An 18,553-nucleotide genomic window follows, 5' to 3' on the forward strand; every position below is an offset into this window, starting at 1 on the left:
GGAGGATGGACGGGTGGTGGAGCACCCACGGGGACACATCTCGAAGAACCACCGTTACTACGGTGAGTAACTTCTCTTTCTTCTTCGAGTGATCCCCGTGGGTGCTCCACAGTAGGTAACTACCCAGCAGTAACCCAAGAAAGGAGGTGGGTAATCGGTTTATGTGCAGCTTGCCCCCGAGAGGACTGCTGTCGACAGACGGGTATCTTCTTCGAATACCCGATGTAGGGCATAATGCTTGGCGAAGGTGTCGTAGAATGACCAGGTCGCCGCCCTACAGATGTCTTTCAACGCGATGCCCTTGAAGAAGACTGTTGACGCCGCCACCGCCCTGGTAAAGTGAGCCCTGGGCGGGGCCAGCAAAAGGGTCTTTCGAAGCTCATAGCACATTTTTATACAGAACACACTGTGCTTTGAAATTCTCTGTGAAGAGAGGCCTTCCCCTTTTGACCTGGGAGCGAGAGACACTAGGAGCCTGTCTGTTTTCTGGAAGGACTTAGTTCTCTCTATATAGAAGGCTGATGCCCTCCTCACATCCAGGAGATGCAGGTGCGCCTCCTTGCTGGAGCTGTGAGGCTTCAGGTAAAACGAGGGTAAAACTTTTGGCTCGTTAAGATGGAACTCTGAAGAAAATGTTGGAACAAAGGCTGGGTGCAGCCTTAAGGTTACCGCCTCCTTTGAGAATACTGTGCAGGGCGGCGTTGCCATCACTGCTGCGAGCTCAGTCACCCTGCAGGCTGATGTAAGTGCCAGGAGGAAGGTTGTTTTTATCGTAAGGAGACGTAGGGGAACTGTGGCTAATGGTTCAAAAGGTGGACCCGTTAGCGTGCTGAGCACCAAGTCCAGATTCCACAATGGTGGAAGCCGTTTCCGAGGGGGGTACAGGTTTACGAGCCCCTTCAAGAACCTGGTAACGATAGGATGGGCGAATACAGTGGGCCCTTCCTCTGTATGCCAAAAGGCTGATATGGCGGCGAGGTGGACTTTTAGCGAGGATAAAGAGAGCCCGCCCCTCGAGGTCCAATAAGTATTCTAGTATTACAGGTATAGGAGCGTCAAGGGGAGCTAACTGCTTGGCGGAACACCAGGCTGTGAATCGAGTCCATTTCTGTTTGTAAGTCTTCCTGGTGGAGGTCCTTCGGCTACATTCCAGGACGTGTTGTACTTCCTCCATACATGTGCTCTCTAAGGAGCTGAGCCATGGATTAACCATGCTTGTAGGCGCAGACCCTGAGGGTGTGGGTGCACTATGGACCCCCAAGCCTGCGTGAGTAAGTCCAGCGCCACCAGTAGAGGGAGCGGCGGGCGGTCCGACATGCGCAGAAGCAAGGGAAACCATTGCTGCTGATCCCAAGTTGGGACTATGAGTATCATGCGAGCTCTCTCCCTTCTGGCTTTCTGCAAGACCTTGTGGATAAGCGCTGTGGGGGAGAACGCGCAAAGTAGGGGGCCCCTCCATGAAATCATGAAAGTGTCCCCAAGGGACCCCCATCCCACTCCTGCCCTGGAGCAGTACTGGGGACACTTCTTGTTGTGCTGGATGGCAAACAGATCAATCTGGGGAAACCCTCATGTATGAAAAACGGGCCGTAGCAGATCAGAGCAGATCTGCCATTCGTGCGTCAGTGCGAGGCGCCTGATCAGCTGGTCTGCTTTCACGTTGTGAGCGCCCGGCAAGTACGAGGCTTTTAACGTTATGTTGTTGGCGATGCACCAGTTCCACAATCGGACTGCTTCTGCACATAGGGCATGGGATCGGGCTCCTCCTTGTCGATTGATGTAAAGCATAATGGAGGTATTGTCGGTGTTGATCCCAACTACTTTGCCATGTATGTAGTCTCGAAAATGTTTGCAGGCGTTGAACACTGCTCTGAGCTCCAGTATGTTTATGTGCAGTGCCTGTTCTGCAGGGGACCATAGCCCTTGCGTCACCTTGTTGCCGATGTGCGCTCCCCATCCTATGTGGGAGGCGTCGGTAGTAAGAAAAATAGAAATTTGTGGTTGGTGAAAGGGCATCCCTGCTAGCAGGTTGTTGGGGTTTTCCCACCACGCCAGGGATCGGTGCACCTCTGTCGTGGGCGACACTACCCTGTTGACAGTGTGGGATGCCGGTTTGTAGACGCTCGCCAGCCAATGCTGCAGGCTTCGCATGTGCAATCTGGCATTCTGTACCACAAACGTCACTGCCGCCATGTGGCCCAACAGCTGCAGGCACGTTAAGACCAGCACCGTGGGGCTGTATGTGATGACTTGCACCAGCGAACTGATGGCGCAGAAGCGGGTGTCGGGTAGGTACACCCTTGCTGTGATAGAGTTTATGCGTGCCCCTACGAACTCTATGTCTTGTGTGGGATCGGTCGTTGACTTCGCGAGGTTGATGACTAGGCCCAGTGAAGAAAACGTGTCCGCTGTGACGCGTATCATGCGTAGGACCTCTGTCTTCGAGGCCCCTTTCAGCAGGCAGTCGTCCAGGTATGGGAAAATAGACACCCCCTGTCTGTGCAGGTAGGCTGACACCACTGCCAGGGTTTTGGTAAAGACTCTGGGGGCCAAGGAGAGGCCGAATGGAAGAACCCTGTACTGGAAGTGTTCCTTGCCGACCATGAAGTGGAGGAAGCGCCTGTGCGCCGGGTGGATCGTTATATGAAAGTAAGCATCTTGTAAGTCGAGGGCTGCAAACCAATCTCCATCGTCCAGTGCCGTGAGTATGGAGGCGACTGTAATCATCCAAAAGCGCTGCTTGCGCAAGTAGCGGTTGAGGCCCCGAAGATCTAAGATGGGCCTCCAGCCTCCTGTTTTCTTCTCTGTTAGGAAGTAGTGTGAATAAAAACCTTTCCCCTGGAATTGTTCCGGCACTCTTTCCACCGCCCCTATGAACATAAGGTGGTCCACCTCCTGCTTGAGCCTCGCCTCGTGGGCAGCGTCCGGGAGGTGAGGCCTGGTGGGAGCGACTGGAAGGGGATCGCGTAACCCGTGGCTATGATCTCCAGCACCCATTTGTCTGTGGTGATCTTTTGCCATTGGGGGTGAAACGGTCTGAGGCGATGATGGAACATGAGATTAGAGCGGCATTGAGCGATGGTAGTGATAGTGCAGCTCTCGACATGCCCGTCAAACTTGTTGCCTTTGGGCCTGTCCCGAGGGCGTACGGCTTTGTTGAGGACGTCACCTGGGAGTTCTGTACTGTTGCTGCTGTTGATGGCGCCCTTGGTCGCAGCCCCGTTGATACTGAGCACGCTGTGGTTGGAACGGGTAGCGTCTTTGCTGAGGATAATATTTTTTCTTCCTATATGGAGGAGTATAAATACCCAAGATTCTAAGTGTAGCTCTCGAGTCCTTACTGGAGTGGAGGACTGAGTCGGTTGAGTCTGCAAACAGCTTTTGCGTGTCAAAGGGAAGGTCCACGATCTTCGCCTGTAGGTCCTTCAGGATACCCAATGTCTGGAGCCAGGATTCTCTACGCATGACCACTGCTGTAGCCGTTGAACGTGCCGCTGTATCTGCCACATCCAGGTCAATCTGGACTCCCGCCCGCGATGCTGCGTAGCCCTCTTGCACAATTGCCTTTAACACCGGCTTCTTATCTTCTGGAAGTGAATCCATGAGAGAAGTAAGCCTGGAGTAATTATCAAAATTATGGTTCGCTAGGTGTGCCGCATAATTTGCCATTCTCAATAGCAGGGTAGAAGAGGAACATACCTTCCTGCCAAACAGCTTTAGCTTCGTGGCATCTTTATCCAATCCCCCCCGATTTGTACTGAGAAGTCTTTGACGTCTGCTGGGACGATTCGACCACCAACGAGTTTGGTTGTGAGTGACTGAAGAGGAACTCCATGCCCTTTGCCGGGACGAAGTACTTCTTATCCTCTCTCTTGTTCATAGGCGGAACAGAGGCCGGAGTCTGCCATATGGTAGTGGCTGACTCCATAATGGCTTCGTCCAGCGGAATAGCAATTTTGGATGAAGCCGGGGGTCTCAAATTTTTCAGGAGTTTGTGATGTTTCTCCTGCACTTCTGCCGTTTGAATGCCTCGCATGAAAGCCACCCTTTTAAACAGCTCCTGAAACTGTTTAAGGTCATCCGGGGGAGAGACATCCCCAGGGGCCATAGCCTCATCTGGGGAGGATGAGGAGGAACCACTAGGGTAAACCTCCCTCAAACTCTCAGGCTCCTGTGGCCGATGATACACTTGCTCACTGGAGGATTGTGAAGGAAAGTCTCGGGGTTCTAAAATTAACTCCCCTTGAGATAACTGTGTTTCCATCCCCGATCAGGAGTGTCCACGGGGGTACAGAACGGCTGGGGGGGACTTGGCCCTGGGCGTAGGCCTGGAGTGTCTGGCTACGTCTACACGTGCAGCCGACATCGAAATAGTCTATTTCGATGAATAACGTCTACACGTCCTCCAGGGCCGGCAACGTCGATGTTCAACTTCGACGTTGCTCAGCCCAACATCGAAATAGGCACAGCGAGGGAACGTCTACACGTCAAAGTAGCACACATCGAAATAGGGATGCCAGGCACAGCTGCAGACAGGGTCACAGGGCGGACTCAACAGCCAGCCGCTCCCTTAAAGGGCCCCTCCCAGACACAGTTGCACTAAACAACACAAGATCCACAGAGCTGACAACTGGTTGCAGACCCTGTGCCTGCAGCATAGATCCCCAGCTGCCGCAGAAGCAGCCAGAAGCCCTGGGCTAAGGGCTGCTGCCCACGGTGACCATAGAGCCCCGCAGGGGCTGGAGAGAGAGCATCTCTCAACCCCCCAGCTGATGGCCGCCATGGAGGACCCAGCAATTTCGACGTTGCGGGACGCGGATCATCTACACGGTCCCTACTTCGACGTTGAACGTCGAAGTAGGGCGCTATTCCTATCTCCTCATGAGGTTAGCGGCTTCGACGTCTCGCCGCCTAACGTCGAAGTTAACTTCGAAATAGCGCCTGACGCGTGTAGACGCGACGGGCGCTATTTCGAAGTTGGTGCCGCTACTTCGAAGTAGCGTGCACGTGTAGACGCAGCTTCTGTGTCCAGCATGATAAGAACGACCATGGCAGCACGGGCAAGGGTCTGGGGATGGAGACCTAGACCACTCTTGGGGTGTGTACCCCCGATGTCTGGGAGAGCGAGACCTCCGCGACGACAAAGATAGCGGTGAAACTGGTTTGTGACAGTACTCCAGGGGATCCAATCCCAGAAAAGGTGAAGGTGGCCCAAGCCATGGTGACATTGGTTGGAGGAACGGAGAAGGAGGCTCTGGATAGGCCGGTGGAGACCCAGGCCTTCTGGGCAGCGTGTGTAGCACAGGGGGAGGGCTTGTTGCTAGTAGCAGTGCAGCCCTGTCCGGAGAAGGGCTGCGGTGCCAGGCTTTTGATTTTGCCTTGCCCCTCCCCTGCGGGGCTGACACTGCCCCCTCCCGTGCCGGGGATCTCGGCCCCGCTGTCGGCGCCACGCTCGGCACGCTCAGCTGCGGTGCCGCGCGGGTAACTTCCTCCGGTGCCTACAGGCTCCGTGCCTGGTGGCCCTGCACCATTGGTGCCATGGGGGCTGGTGCTGCCTGTGGCGGTGCCGCCGGTTCCGGCGCTTGCCTGGCTGACGCTCTAGGCACCGCGCATGCTGGCTGTTGTGTAACCGGAGGCTCAGCCTCTGCCACGTGCGCTGCTGCTTGCCTGAGTATGCGGCTGGGGGCTGTGTGCTCCACCCGTCCTGCTCGCTGAGACCACCGGCAAGGATCGAGCTGGGGAGAGTTTCCTCCGTTTCTGCACTGAGGGGGTCAGAGAAGCTGTCTTCCTCTTATGTAACCCAGAGGGCCCTTCTGGGTGAGGCTTCTCCAGCAAGTCCGGCTGGAGGGCCTTGTCAAACAAGAGCATTTTAAGATGCATTTCTCTGTCTTTCCTGGCCCTGGCTGTGAGCTTAGCACAGTGAGAACACTTCTGGGTAACATGTGATTCCCCCAGGCATCGGATGCATTCACTATGCCCATCGGAGGCCGGCATAGCTTCACGGCAGGACTCACACTTTTTAAAACCTGAAGAGGCCATCGCGGTGAGTCCTTTACTGTTAATAGGGTACTTAGGACTTAATCCGTGCCTGTTTACCCGAATCGCGGTCACCGGTCTGCGGGGCAGCGGGCGGCCTACTGGCCTTCACGTCCACTCTTCTTCTCTGCTCCTCTCTCTTTTTATTATATATATATATATATTTTTGATATTCTCTTTGTCCTCTTTTTTTTTTTTTTACCGGAAAAAAACAACAATTTATACGTAGAAACACTATCTAATCTGACTCTGGCCGTAGCCTGAGCGGATTCCATCTGCAGCCGATAGCAGCTGAGAAGGAATTGGCGGGGACCGGATTGTGCACGTGGCCGGGGGTGCGCAGGGGAGTGGCGCGCGCCGGCGCACGTGCGATCCAGGAGAAACTACTGGAAGATTTCCGATCTGCGGTGCTGGGCGAGCCCGACACCTACTGTGGAGCACCCAAGGGGACCACTTGAAGAAGAACCCCCACTTTCACAGGCCTTGGGAGGCAGACCAGTCTTTGCCCACAGACAACCTGACAACCTGAAGCAAATCCTAACCAGCAACTATACACCGCACCACAGTCACTCTAACTCAGGGACCCATCCACGCAACAAACCTCGTTGCCAGCTCTGCCCTAATATCTACACCAGCAACACCATTACAGGACCTAACCAGATCAGCCACACCATCGTGGGTTCATTCAGCTGCACATCTACCAATATAATTTATGCCATCATGTGCCAGCAATGCCTCTCTGCTATACACATCGGACAAACTGGACAGTCTCTACGTAAAAGAATAAATGCACACAAATCAGATATCAGAAATGGCAATATACAAAAACCTGTAGGAGATCACTTCAATCTCCTGGGCCACAGAGTAGCAGACTTAAAAGTAACTATCCTACAGCAAAAAAAATTCAAGACCAGACTCCAAAGAGAAATTGCTGAGCTACAATTCATCTGCAAATTCGACACCCTCAGCTCAGGATTGAACCAAGACTGTGAATGGCTGGCTAAATACAAAAGCAGCTTCCCCTCCCTTGCTGTTCACACCTCCAGATCAGCTGCTAGTAGTAAGCCTCATCCTTCCTGACTGAGCTAAACTTGTTATCCCCAGCCTTGCTCTGGCTTATTTATACCTGGCCCTGCAAATTTCCACGACCAGCATCTGATGAAGTGAGTCTTTGCTCACGAAAGCTCATGCTCAAAACTTTTCTGTTAGTCAATAAGGTGCCACAGGACCCTTCGTTGCTGTTACAGATCCAGACTAACACGGCTACCCCTCTGATACCTGACAGCCTATTAAGGAAGCATCTGTCAGAGTCAGTGTTGTTGCATAAATTGAATGCTCAGAAGCTAGGTGGGTTTTTCCCCCTGTCCAGAGAGTGCTTTACCATGTAGGGCACTGGTTGCAGTTTGGTTTATCTGTCTTTGTTCAGGGACTTGATTGAACTGAGTGACGTGAAAATAACCTCATAAACATCTAGGTATTTGGAATGACAAATGTTCAGCTGCCATCTGACCTAGTGGTTACAGACAGTTCCTGGTCCATGTCTGAGAGCTGGCATGCACTGACTCATGAGAGCAGAGATGTGGAAAATGACATCTTAAAGGTCAAGGGCTGAAACCCAATCTCCTTGCTCCAGAGCTGGAATCTTGATTGCAAGGGTGATCTTGAACTTCTGCAACTTCATGTATTTATTCAGTCCCCTTCGCTCTAAAAACGGGCTCTCTACACACTCTTTACCTTGTGCAATAAGAAAGTAACTGAAGTAGAACCTCTTGCCTCCGAGTTCCATCAGGACAGTTCTATGGCCACTAAGAGTAACAGATCTATTTTCCTGGTGAAACGGGTTCTTGTGAAGAGCTTCTGTGAAAGGGGAACAGGAATTAAGCAAAATAAGCCTTCAAAATAATCTCCAAGACTCATCTGTCAGAGGTGATACTCACCTAATTGTTGTGAAAGAGGGCCAGGTGACTTCCAAAGGGACATAACAGGTAGGAAACAGCTTGTGCTGCAAGAAATAACTGTGTGGACCCTCAAGCAACCTGTTAAAAATGATCCATAGAGGGGGCAAAGACACAAACTGGGGTGCTGACTGCTTCCACTTTTGTACTCTGGGCTTTTTACTCAATGGTTTGTAATTGTGCTGTGACTATGGGGACTGAGGAAGTCAAGACTTGTGCTGTGGTTAACAGTTCTATCTTCTCTTTCGTCCCACAGTGCAGATTTCCAGTGAGCCTGCGGCCAGAGAATCCTTCAAGGCGCAGAGATAGAATAAAAGCACAAAGAGCATGGGCCCTTCAAATGGGTCATCTTCCACTGTTATCTGGAGATCTTTGGACAAAGTGAAGGGTGTAACAAGGGAGCCCACCTCACTCCCACTGCCAGGAAGACCAAGTGGGCTGCTGTATTGGCAATGTCCAATGACACATATAGAGCAGTTCTCCTAACTGGCCTTCTCTGACAATGGCCTGAATCTGCTCCATTTGCACCGAGTTTTCCATAATTAATAGAATCCTATTTGACCAGGACAGTTTGGTAGTTTGCAACTCTAAACTGCAGTGTCACCAACAAATGCACCTTCTCTTCAAAGCGATCTAATTCCAATGCTGATGATATAGGGTCAACTTGGCATGATGTTTCTCACGTGGAATAATGACATCATCTGCTACAATCAAGGTGGACTGTGGATTTAAAACAAAAAGTCTAACTCTTTGGAAGGGCAGTTGTACTTCCGGTCAGTTTTCTCATAAGCTGATGCACTGGAGGCTGGGGTCCGCCAGATGATTTTGGCAACATCTAGGATCACCTTGTTAATTGGGAGGGCAATTATGGCCAAAGAGGCACAGCGTGGAATACTCACCAGTTTGCAATGTGTCTGTCTCTTCCGACAGGTGAATTTGCAGCTCATCCGTCACCCTCTTTGTCTTAAAACCATCACCTATTGATTTGGGTGGTGGGGAGGGGGAAGAGAAAGACATCACATCCTCAGCTGATGAAGACGAGAAGATTGTTGCAGGGGTAGTTTCCCCTTCAAGTCTTTCCTGTTCTTAGCATGGGGTTGGGAGCTTCCATCCCTTCCAGTATTCTCTAGGTCTCCCACACAGAGTACGGGGATGAGGATCTGACCTCCTGTACAGCTTTTCTTGTGCACAGTGACATTATGTATTATTTAGATGAAAATGTAAGTACATATTACAGCAGTGTGACTTTTTAGAAAGATGGACATAGTAAAGAATCTAAACAGAGTGCTTAACAACAGATAGGAAACCTACCCCAAATTGAAGTTAAGCTAAGTCAAAATCAGGACTGATTTCTTTATCTTGTTGTGTTATACATTCCTTCCTTCCGTCATGAGTTGTTTAATGTTCATTACTACAATCTGGATAATGGTGTTTACTTTCATTAATACTTCTCTAACTTTTGTGACCTCTCAAATGCAAATACATTCCTGCTACTCAAGACACTGAATTCGTAAATTCCCCTTTCCTACTGAATGACAAGTCAGGGCTGCCTCCTTTACCTCAGAGCTGGCAAAGTCCATTGTGCCTTGTCCTCAACTGGGGGTTATCAGCAGAGCTGGTTTGTTAGGTTCCACAGGTGACTTCTCACCCCACCTGGACAGTCTCCCAGAGGAAGGGAATTTCTTGTGGACAGTCCTCAAAATGGATCTGTCTTTACGTCCATGAGAGTGCTCTTTATTTTTGTTAATAGAAGAAGAGTTCTTTGGCTTACATGTTGAACGCTCCACTCCAAGGCATGACCTCAGAGGGGCACGGATGGTCAGCTGAGGCAGAGGTAAGAGTGGGGATCTCCATGGACTGAATGTGAGAGGGACCACACTCTTCTTTCTCCATGAGGTGCTTTCATGGGCAAAGCACACAAGTTCCTCGAGTTCTGGGTGTGAAGGAGAGACAGATCCTGCACTTGGTAGAGATATGAGCCTCACCCTGAATGGACAGAAGCCATGTCTGTACTATCTGATCGAAAAGGATCAAGGGCAGGAGGTGCAATTCTTGAATCCTGGGAGCATACTCACAAAGCAGGGGAGGCAGTTCCAAGCCAGAGAAAAGAAATATTCATGTTAACTAGAAAATTTAATTAATTACGAAGCTACAATATATAGTTATTTACCAGGTTTTTTGCTTTGTTTTGCAGGTTATACAACTGAGCAACCAAAGACAATTCTGACTCAGCTTGTGCGGCAGTAAGAAGGAACTGGAGAGGTATTTGACCTGCATTGCCTCTTACATCCTCAGTCAGAATGAGTCACGAAGAGAACTACTGTGCATCTATGGGCCAGTGGACACTGCTTTGAAGAATTTCCAAACTCTGTGGCATGTGCATACCCATGTGAGGAATAAGCATGATGAAGAACAGTAGGGCTTCCTACTCTGAAGAATCTATAATAATTCTTTGGCTAAGAATTTTTCCCTGAAGAGCAGTACAAATACTTGTATATTTTCAGTTTCTCCATCAGCAGATTTACCTCCATTGGGCAATGACAGTACTAAATGATTGTCAGCTGTTGCATCCATTGATCGTCCCTTTAGGTTTCCTGGTGTTTCTCTTGCATGGTAAGGTGGGGGTGGTGTTTCAACTAAAAAAACAGAAAGACACTGAGGTCAGCAAGTTGGTAAATTCCCCCCAAATCTGCCTGGTAACTATTCAACACTATGTCTGTACAGTTCAATTGGAAAAAGTCCAAAATAGAACCTGTGTCAGAACTGCTGCCCACCTCAAACTCCAGGTCAAGACTGTTTCAGATTCAAATCTCCAGAGAGACACCTATCCCTACGATTTCGACTCTGGATCAGGTCCAACGGCCAAAGGGCTCTAATTTCCAAATACAGTTTGAATGTGGCCCAAGATAACAGAAAGTTCAACTTTGATTTTTGCACTGGTTAGCCTGCACCCAGTTCCAGTTTGACTTCAAACCCAGTTTCCTTGGAAAGAGACTGACATCCATCTTAAGGGTACAGGTCCATAAATGAGCTCCCTGTACCCAGCCCACTTCACATGGAATCCCGGTGAGGATGGAGAACAAAGACACACTAGCTGACCTCACCTGCCCAAACAAGAGGAGAGACAGCTCCACACAGGCTGAGATTAATATACAGTCACAGCAAGACCTGGAAATGAATCAGGTGCGTGATAGGCAAAACGTGGAAGGCAGGCTTTACTAATTGCCTTGTCCCGATGTCATGAAGCAAATGAGAGCCATAGCATTCCGCAGCCGTGGTGGCCCCTGGATCAGATTCAGGCAAAGAGCAGGCAGGACTGAATTATAAGTCTAGCTTGGGAGTGAGGAAGATGGGTATACTGAGAGTGAGTTCTGCAATAGACAGAACAGAGCACTTTCCAGGGCTAGTGACAGCCAGTATGATCACCATTCTCCCATCCTGCCCTGCCTCACAAGTGGTGACTTGCCCTGGGGATAACAGAGGTGCATGAAGTATTCACAACCACTTGAAAAAGGGGACGTGCCTTATCTGCACTGAGTTTCAGCCAACTGTCCCCCCCATTCAGAAAAAGAAAAAAATCTGTCTGTAAGACAGCGAAGAGTTGGACAGCAAAACAACAGGAAAGGAGGCACAGAGATAAAAGACACTATTACCAATGCGTGTCCCAATCTCCCATCAGGCTCATACATGTTTAACAAGAGGAACAGAGCAGAGAGTAGCAAGAAAACTGGATAACAATGACCACCTCTAGCTTTTGGGAACTTCCTTGTGCAAGGCAACTCAGTCACGGAAAAGTCATGGCACCAACCACACCCACCACAGACCACAGCTAGCCTATCAAACCCTGAGGCTAGGTCTCACATAATTAGAAAGGAAAAGTCACCGTTATCCCTTACTGGCAGATCTTCCACTATGTTAATCAGAACTCTCTGTGTCATGAAATGGTCTGGATCTAGATAAGCAAAGATGTTTTTAAACAAAAATGATCTAATCCCCAGTGTCCCACTAACGACTCTCACAAAACAAAGGAGCAGAGGTTAGGCAGCAATGTGCAGAACAAATCTTTTAAAATAGAGGCTGCATTTCCACCCAGGTGCCTGCAGATGGAACCTGGTCTATTAAATATTTGACCTCTTCCACTAACACCTTCCCTCTAGCCTTAGCTAGCCAAGATCTACGGCACTGGCGGCTGGCTACCAAGGATAGCTGGCCTCTCAGAAAGAAAGACTGATACTCATGCAGGAGAGGCCAAATACGCATCCCCTTACCCTCTGGAGAAGACCGACTCTCTTCTAATCTGACAAATCTTCTTGTCAAAGGACCATACATACTAATGAAAAGTAAGCAACTAAATTTACAGAACAGGCCTCCAAATTCCTGAATTATTTTATTTATAGGAGAGCAGCTTAGGAACAGAAAGACATGTTATCCATTCTAATAGATGCCAAGAAGGAACAGAATGCATTAGAAAACTGAAATAAAGACCTTGTTTTCATGTTAGAAAACACAGATGTAAGCCTTGATACTGCAAACAGTGAAAGCATGGGAGCAAATTTACTTATGGGAGTAGCAAGTGGGACCACAAGCAAGTAAAGTTGTGCAGTTGTTCACCTGTTTGCAGGACTAATAACAGTACCTAGACTGAAATTCACCCCTGCACAGAAAGGCAGCACAAGACATCTTTGTTGGCCTGGCTTGATGTGAGTAATTGGCAATGGGGGAGAGTTGATTTATTGAGAGACTGGATTAGAGAGGCGAATGGATCAGCAGCTGGAAACAGCAAGTCTGCACTGGCTAAGATAAAGGAGAAAACACCAAGGTAACCATTTACAATGGACAAATAAACTTGGAAAGATAAAGAGAGGAGTAAAGAGTAAGTTGTCCATGGACAGTGCATTCTGTACAGGGATGGGTTCCTACACAGTGTCCACGACAATTCCAAAACATGTCATGCAAAATATAGTAAATGGAATGTAATCTATACATGTATATCTGTGTAACTCTGAAGGTGTTACACACCCTCTCCCAAACCCTATACTTGAGTCTGATTGACTCAGCATAACCAAGTGACGACACTAAAGTCAAATTGAGTTTTTGGGGAACGCCAACACAGTGCATCACTTAATCGCTATTTTGAGAGCCTAAGTGAGACTTCACTGGTACTCAGGCATGGGGTGCCCAGCCACACAGGACGAATTCACCTACAGAACATAACTACAGACTAACTTGAAGAGTGACCACAGACCTTTATCCACAGTGATGTCATTATCATGTACATTTCAGCAGTGCCCAGGACTAGGGCTCCCACATGCTAAGCCAGTGTTTTCCAAATGGTGCAACCCAATTCACAGTGGACTGCACACACCAGAAGCTCTCCTCACACACACCGACTTCCACTGGGCAGTATGCAACAGGTAGGAAGGGGAATACAAGCATCATAGCAGAAGCCCCTCTGGGATACACCTGAAGCTAATTTTCTGCTTGTTGGTTCTGGTTGTTCCCTCTCTGCTGCTGCTGCCTGGATCCCCTCCCATGTCTCTTAGGCAAGGGCACTATTTTGGGAGGCCAGCCATGGCGGGGGCGGGTGGACAGCAGCTGTGTACACTGGGACATCGCATGCTCTTGTTTCCATTCCCCTGGCTATCAGGGAACAAGGGGAAAGAACAAAGACTGTTTGAATTATTCCTCTGCCCCCTTCCCCTCACCAGCAAGGAGTGAGAGGCACACATACAAGCTGGGCACACTTCCCCTCGACACCTGACAGAGGAACGGAGGGGAAGCAAGTGACGTCCTAGCACAGGCAGCAGCCTGCTCTTCCTCTAGCTCTCCCAAAATGGCGCCCTTGGTCTTGGGCAGCAGTGCGGAGAGAGGGACCTGGGCAGCAGCACTGCTGAGGAAACATCTGGAGCCAGCACGTGGACAGTTAGCACACTTGTGGTACCCAGCCACAAGCTGAGAGGGGACACCTGGGGCTGCAATAAGGAAAGAGGGAGACCTACAATAATGGTGGGGCCTCAAAAGAAACAAACTGCAGTTGGTGGGTACCTTAGTAAACACTTTGGGAGTCAATGTGTTAAGCACTGTACAAACACATCGATAAGCTGTCTTGGGTAATTCACAATCCGGTTTGTGAGAAGACACAACAAGTGAGAGTGACAAAGAAGAGGAAGGAAGGGGGAAGGGAAGCTGAGGTTATGAAAAAAGAGTCATGTGGTTGCCTAGTTAGCTATTGCACATCTTATAGGTTCCTGGTGTTACCACGGCCTTTTTAAAATGAAATCTAATCAGCTGTCCCTGACAATCAAAATCAAATCATTCTGACTCCAATTCAAAATCATATATGCTCTGAAAAGGTACAACACAGATTAAGCCACATCTATTTCCCAGTAGTTTTACAAGTTTCCAGGATCAGCTGAATTGGCAGGACATCCACAGCGTGATTTACAATGGGCCTAATTTTCCCAGCCCACCTTTGAAGTTAAGAGTAACCCAGGTGTAAAAACCACAGTGAACGAGAAAAGAGGCTGTAACTGTACACCCCAGAATGACAGGGTATAGTAGTGAGGTTAAGGAATATGAGCTAAAATGATTAAAGACTCTAAAAAAGAAATGTTAGAAAATCTTCCTATGTCCATAGTGCTGGAAGAGCAAAGAGTACACATTTATTTTATACATATATGCAGGGAAACAGGAAGAAAGAACAAATCCTAACATTAAGGACATGAATTTAGAAGCTCAAAAGTCAAGACATTCAAAAATTAAAGAAAGGTTACTCACCGTAGTAACGGTGGTTCTTCAAGATGTGTCCCCGTGGGTGCTCCACATTAGGTGTCGGGCTCGCCCGGCGCCGCAGATCGGATCTTCAAAGCAGTTTCTGCCGGACCGCGCATGCGCCGGTGCGCGCCACTCCCCCACGCGCTCCCGGCCACGTGCGCGATCCGGTCCCCGCCAGTTCCTTGACCAACTGCCTCGGATGCTCCTGCAAAACACTAAACAGCGATCCGGAGCGGGGAGGATGGGCGGGTAGTGGAGCACCCACGGGGACACATCTCGAAGAACCACCGTTACTATGGTGAGTAACCTTTCTTTCTTCTTCGAGTGTCCCCGTGGGTGCTCCACATTAGGTGACTACCCAGCAGTAACCCAAGATAGAAGGTGGGTAATCGGATTATGTGCAGTTTGTCCCCGAGAGGACCGCTGTCGAGAGACGGGTATCCTCTTGGAATACCCTGTGAAGGGCGTAATGTTTGGCGAAGATGTCACAGGATGACCAGGTCGCCACTCTGCAAATGTCTTTTAGCGCAACGCCCTTGAAAAAGGGCTATTGATGCTGCCACCGCCCTAGTGGAATGAGCCCTGGGCATGGCCAGGAAAGGAGTCTTTTTGAGTTTCTAGCACATTTTTATGCAAGATACGATGTGCTTCGAGATTCTCTGCGAAGAGAGACATTCTCCTTTTGATTTGGGAGCGATAGAGACTAGGAGTCTATCCGTTCTCTGGAAGGACTTGGTCCTGTCTATATAGAAAGCTAGCGCCTCCTCACGTCCAGGAGGTGTAGGCGCGCCTCTTTGTTAGAGTTATGAGGCTTTGGATAAAACGAGGGTAAACAATAGGTTCGTTAGTATGAAACTCAGAAAGAAACTTTAGGAACAAAGGCTGGATGCAGCCGCATGGTTACCGCCTCCTTGGAAAAAACAGCACAGGGTGGCGTTGCCATAACTGCCGCAAGCTCGCTCACCCTGCGAGCTGACGTGATTGCGAGAAGAAAGGTCGTCTTTATCATAAGGAGGTAGAGGGAAACCGTGGCCAAAGGCTCGAACAGTGGTCCCCTTTTCGCATTAAGCACCAGGTCCAAGTTCCACGAAGGTGGAAGCGGTTTCCGAGGGGGGTATAGGTTTACCAGCCCTTTAAGGAACCTGGTAACCATGGGATGGGCGAACACCGTGTGCCCTGTCTCTCCGTGTCTGAATGCCAAAAAGGCGGCAAGGTGGACCTTAAACGAGGATAGCGAGAGTCCTCCTCTCTTGAGGTCCAGTAAATACTCTAATATCACAGCCATAGGCACCGAAAGGGGGGCTAGCTGTTTGGTAGAACACCATGCCGTAAAGCGAGTCAATTTCTGCTTGTAGGTCTTCCTGGTGGAAGTCCTCCTGCTACTTTCTAGGACTTGCTGCACTTCCTCCGTACATGTGCTCTCTAGGGAGCTGAGCCATGGATTAACCACGTTTGTAGTCGCAGGCCTTGGGGGTGCGGATGCACTATGGACCCCTGGGCTTGCGTGAGCAGATCCGGCGCCACCGGAAGGGGCATCGGTGGCCAGTCCGACATGCGCAGGAGTAGGGGGAACCATTGCTGTCGATCCCACGTTGGGACTATCGGGATCATTCAGGCTCCTTCCCTCCTGGCTTTCTGCAACACTTTGTGGATGAGCACTGTGGGAGGGAAAGCGTAAAGCAGGGGGCCCCCCCATGAGATCGCGAAGGCGTCCCTCAGGGACCCCCGTCCCAGTCCTGCCCTGGAGCAGAATCGTGGGCACTTCTTGTTGTGCTGAGTACCAAACAGGTCTATCTGGGGAAAAACCCCACGCATGAAAAATCGGTTGCAGCAGATCGGGACGGATCTGCCACTCGTGCGTGAGTGCGAAACGCCTGCTCAGCTGGTCTGCCTTCACATTGTGAGCGTCTGGGAAGTACGAGGCTTTCAAGGTTATATTGTTGGCGATGCAGCAGTTTCACGACCGGACTGCTCCTGCACATAAGGCACGGGACCGAGCTCCTCCTTGCCGATTTATATAAAACATGGTGGAGGTATTGTCTATACTGATCCCGACTACTTTGCCTTTTATATGGTCTCGAAAGTGTCTGCAGGCGTTGAACACTGCTCTGAGCTCCAGTATATTTGTGTGCAGTGACTGCTCCGTGGAGGACCACAGCCCTTGCGTCACCTCTTCACCCATGTGTGCTCCCCACCCTATGAGGGAGGCATCTGTACTAAGAAAAACCAATATGTGTGGTTGGTGGAAGGGTACCCCTGTTAGCAGGTTCTCGGGGTTTACCCACCATTGCAGGGATTTGCGCACCTCTGTTGTGGGCGACGCCACCCTGTGAACAGTGTGTGCTGCCGGGTTGTATACGCTCGCCAGCCAGTGCTGCATGCTGCGCATGTGTAACCTGGCGTTCTGTTCTACGAACGTCGCTGCTGACATGTGGCCCAGCAGCTGTAAGCACGTCAGAACCAGCACCGTAGGGCTGAAGGTGAAGACTTGCACGAGGGAGCCGACGGCCCGAAAGTGAGTCTCCGGTAGATACGCCCTCGCTGTAATAGAATTTATGCGTGCCCCTACGAACTCTATGTCCTGTGTGGGGTCTATCTTTGATTTTGTCAGATTGATAACCAGGCCGAGCGAAGAGAACGTGCCTGCTGTGACGCATATCATGCGTAGTACCTCCTCCTTCGAGGCCCCTTTGAGTAGGCAGTCATCCGGATACTGGAATATAAATACCCCCTGTCTGTGCAGGTAGGCTGACACCACTGCCAAGGGCTTGGTGAAGACTCTGGGGGCCGAGGAGAGGCCAAACGGTAGGACCTTGTATTGAAAATGTTCTTTGCCTACCATGAAAAACCAGAGGAATCGTAGGTGAGCCGGATGAATAGTTATGTGAAAATACGCGTCTTATAAGTCGAGGGCTGCGAACCAATCTCCATCATCTAGTGCCGTAAGGATGGAGGCGATTGTGATCATCCGAAAGCGTTGCTTGCGCAGGTACCGGCTGAGGCCTCAAAAATCTAATACGGATCTCCCGCCTCCTGTCTTTTTCCCCGTGAGGAAGTACCTCGAGTAGAACCCTCTCCCTTGCAGTTGCTCCGGCACTCTTTCCACTGCCCCTATGAGCATGAGATGGTCTACCTCCTGCTTGAGCCTCGCTACGTGGGAGGCCTCCTGGAGGTGGGGCCTGGGTGGAGGTCATGGCGGTGGGAGCGACTGGAAGGGGATGGCGTACCCCGTGGCTATGATCTCCAGCACCCATTTGTCTGTGGTGATCCTTTGCCACTGGTTATAGAATGGTCGGAGGCGATGGTGGAATAACCGCTTCGGATGACCTTGCGATGGTAGTGAGGGCGCAGCCCTGGATCTGTGTGTCAAACTTGTGGCCTTTGGTCCTGCCCCAAGGACGCACGGCTGTGTTGGGAACGACGCCTGGGAGTTCTGTACTGCTTGTGCTGTTGATGTCGCCCTTGCTCGTAACCCCTGTGGTACTGGGGACGCTGTTGCTGGTACTGGTACCATCTTTGTTGAGGGTAGTACTTTTTCTTTCTGTATGGAGGGGTATAAATCCCCAGGGTCCTAAGTGGGGCTCTTAAATCTTTACTGGAATGAAGGACCGAGTCAGTTAATTCAGCAAACAGCTTCTGCGAGTCGAAGGGAAGATCGACTATGTCTGTCTGCAGGCCCTCGGTATACCCGGAGTCTGGAGCCAGGACTCCCTTAGCATCACCACTGCCGTAGCTGTGGAGCGTGCTGCTGTGTCCGCAACATCCAGGGCGATCTGAACTCCCGTCCT

At 50.2% G+C, this 18,553-nt stretch overlaps 1 protein-coding gene across 2 annotated transcripts in view; it reads right to left on the minus strand.

The window, feature by feature from the left end:
- Positions 1–18,553, minus strand: part of SMAD9 (SMAD family member 9) — an 89,052-nt gene that overhangs the window by 30,898 nt on the left and 39,601 nt on the right. Inside the window, exon 4 of one of the 2 annotated variants that reach the window (XM_074986695.1) lies at positions 10,517–10,627. The exons of the other annotated variant lie outside the window; for it this stretch is intronic. Within the exon in view, the coding sequence (XP_074842796.1) occupies positions 10,517–10,627 (111 nt within the window). The remainder of the gene's footprint in view (positions 1–10,516; positions 10,628–18,553) is intronic. 2 annotated transcript variants of the gene reach the window in all.

This window comes from Carettochelys insculpta, chromosome 1 (genome assembly GCF_033958435.1).
Source record: "Carettochelys insculpta isolate YL-2023 chromosome 1, ASM3395843v1, whole genome shotgun sequence".
Lineage (NCBI taxonomy): Eukaryota > Metazoa > Chordata > Testudines > Carettochelyidae > Carettochelys > Carettochelys insculpta.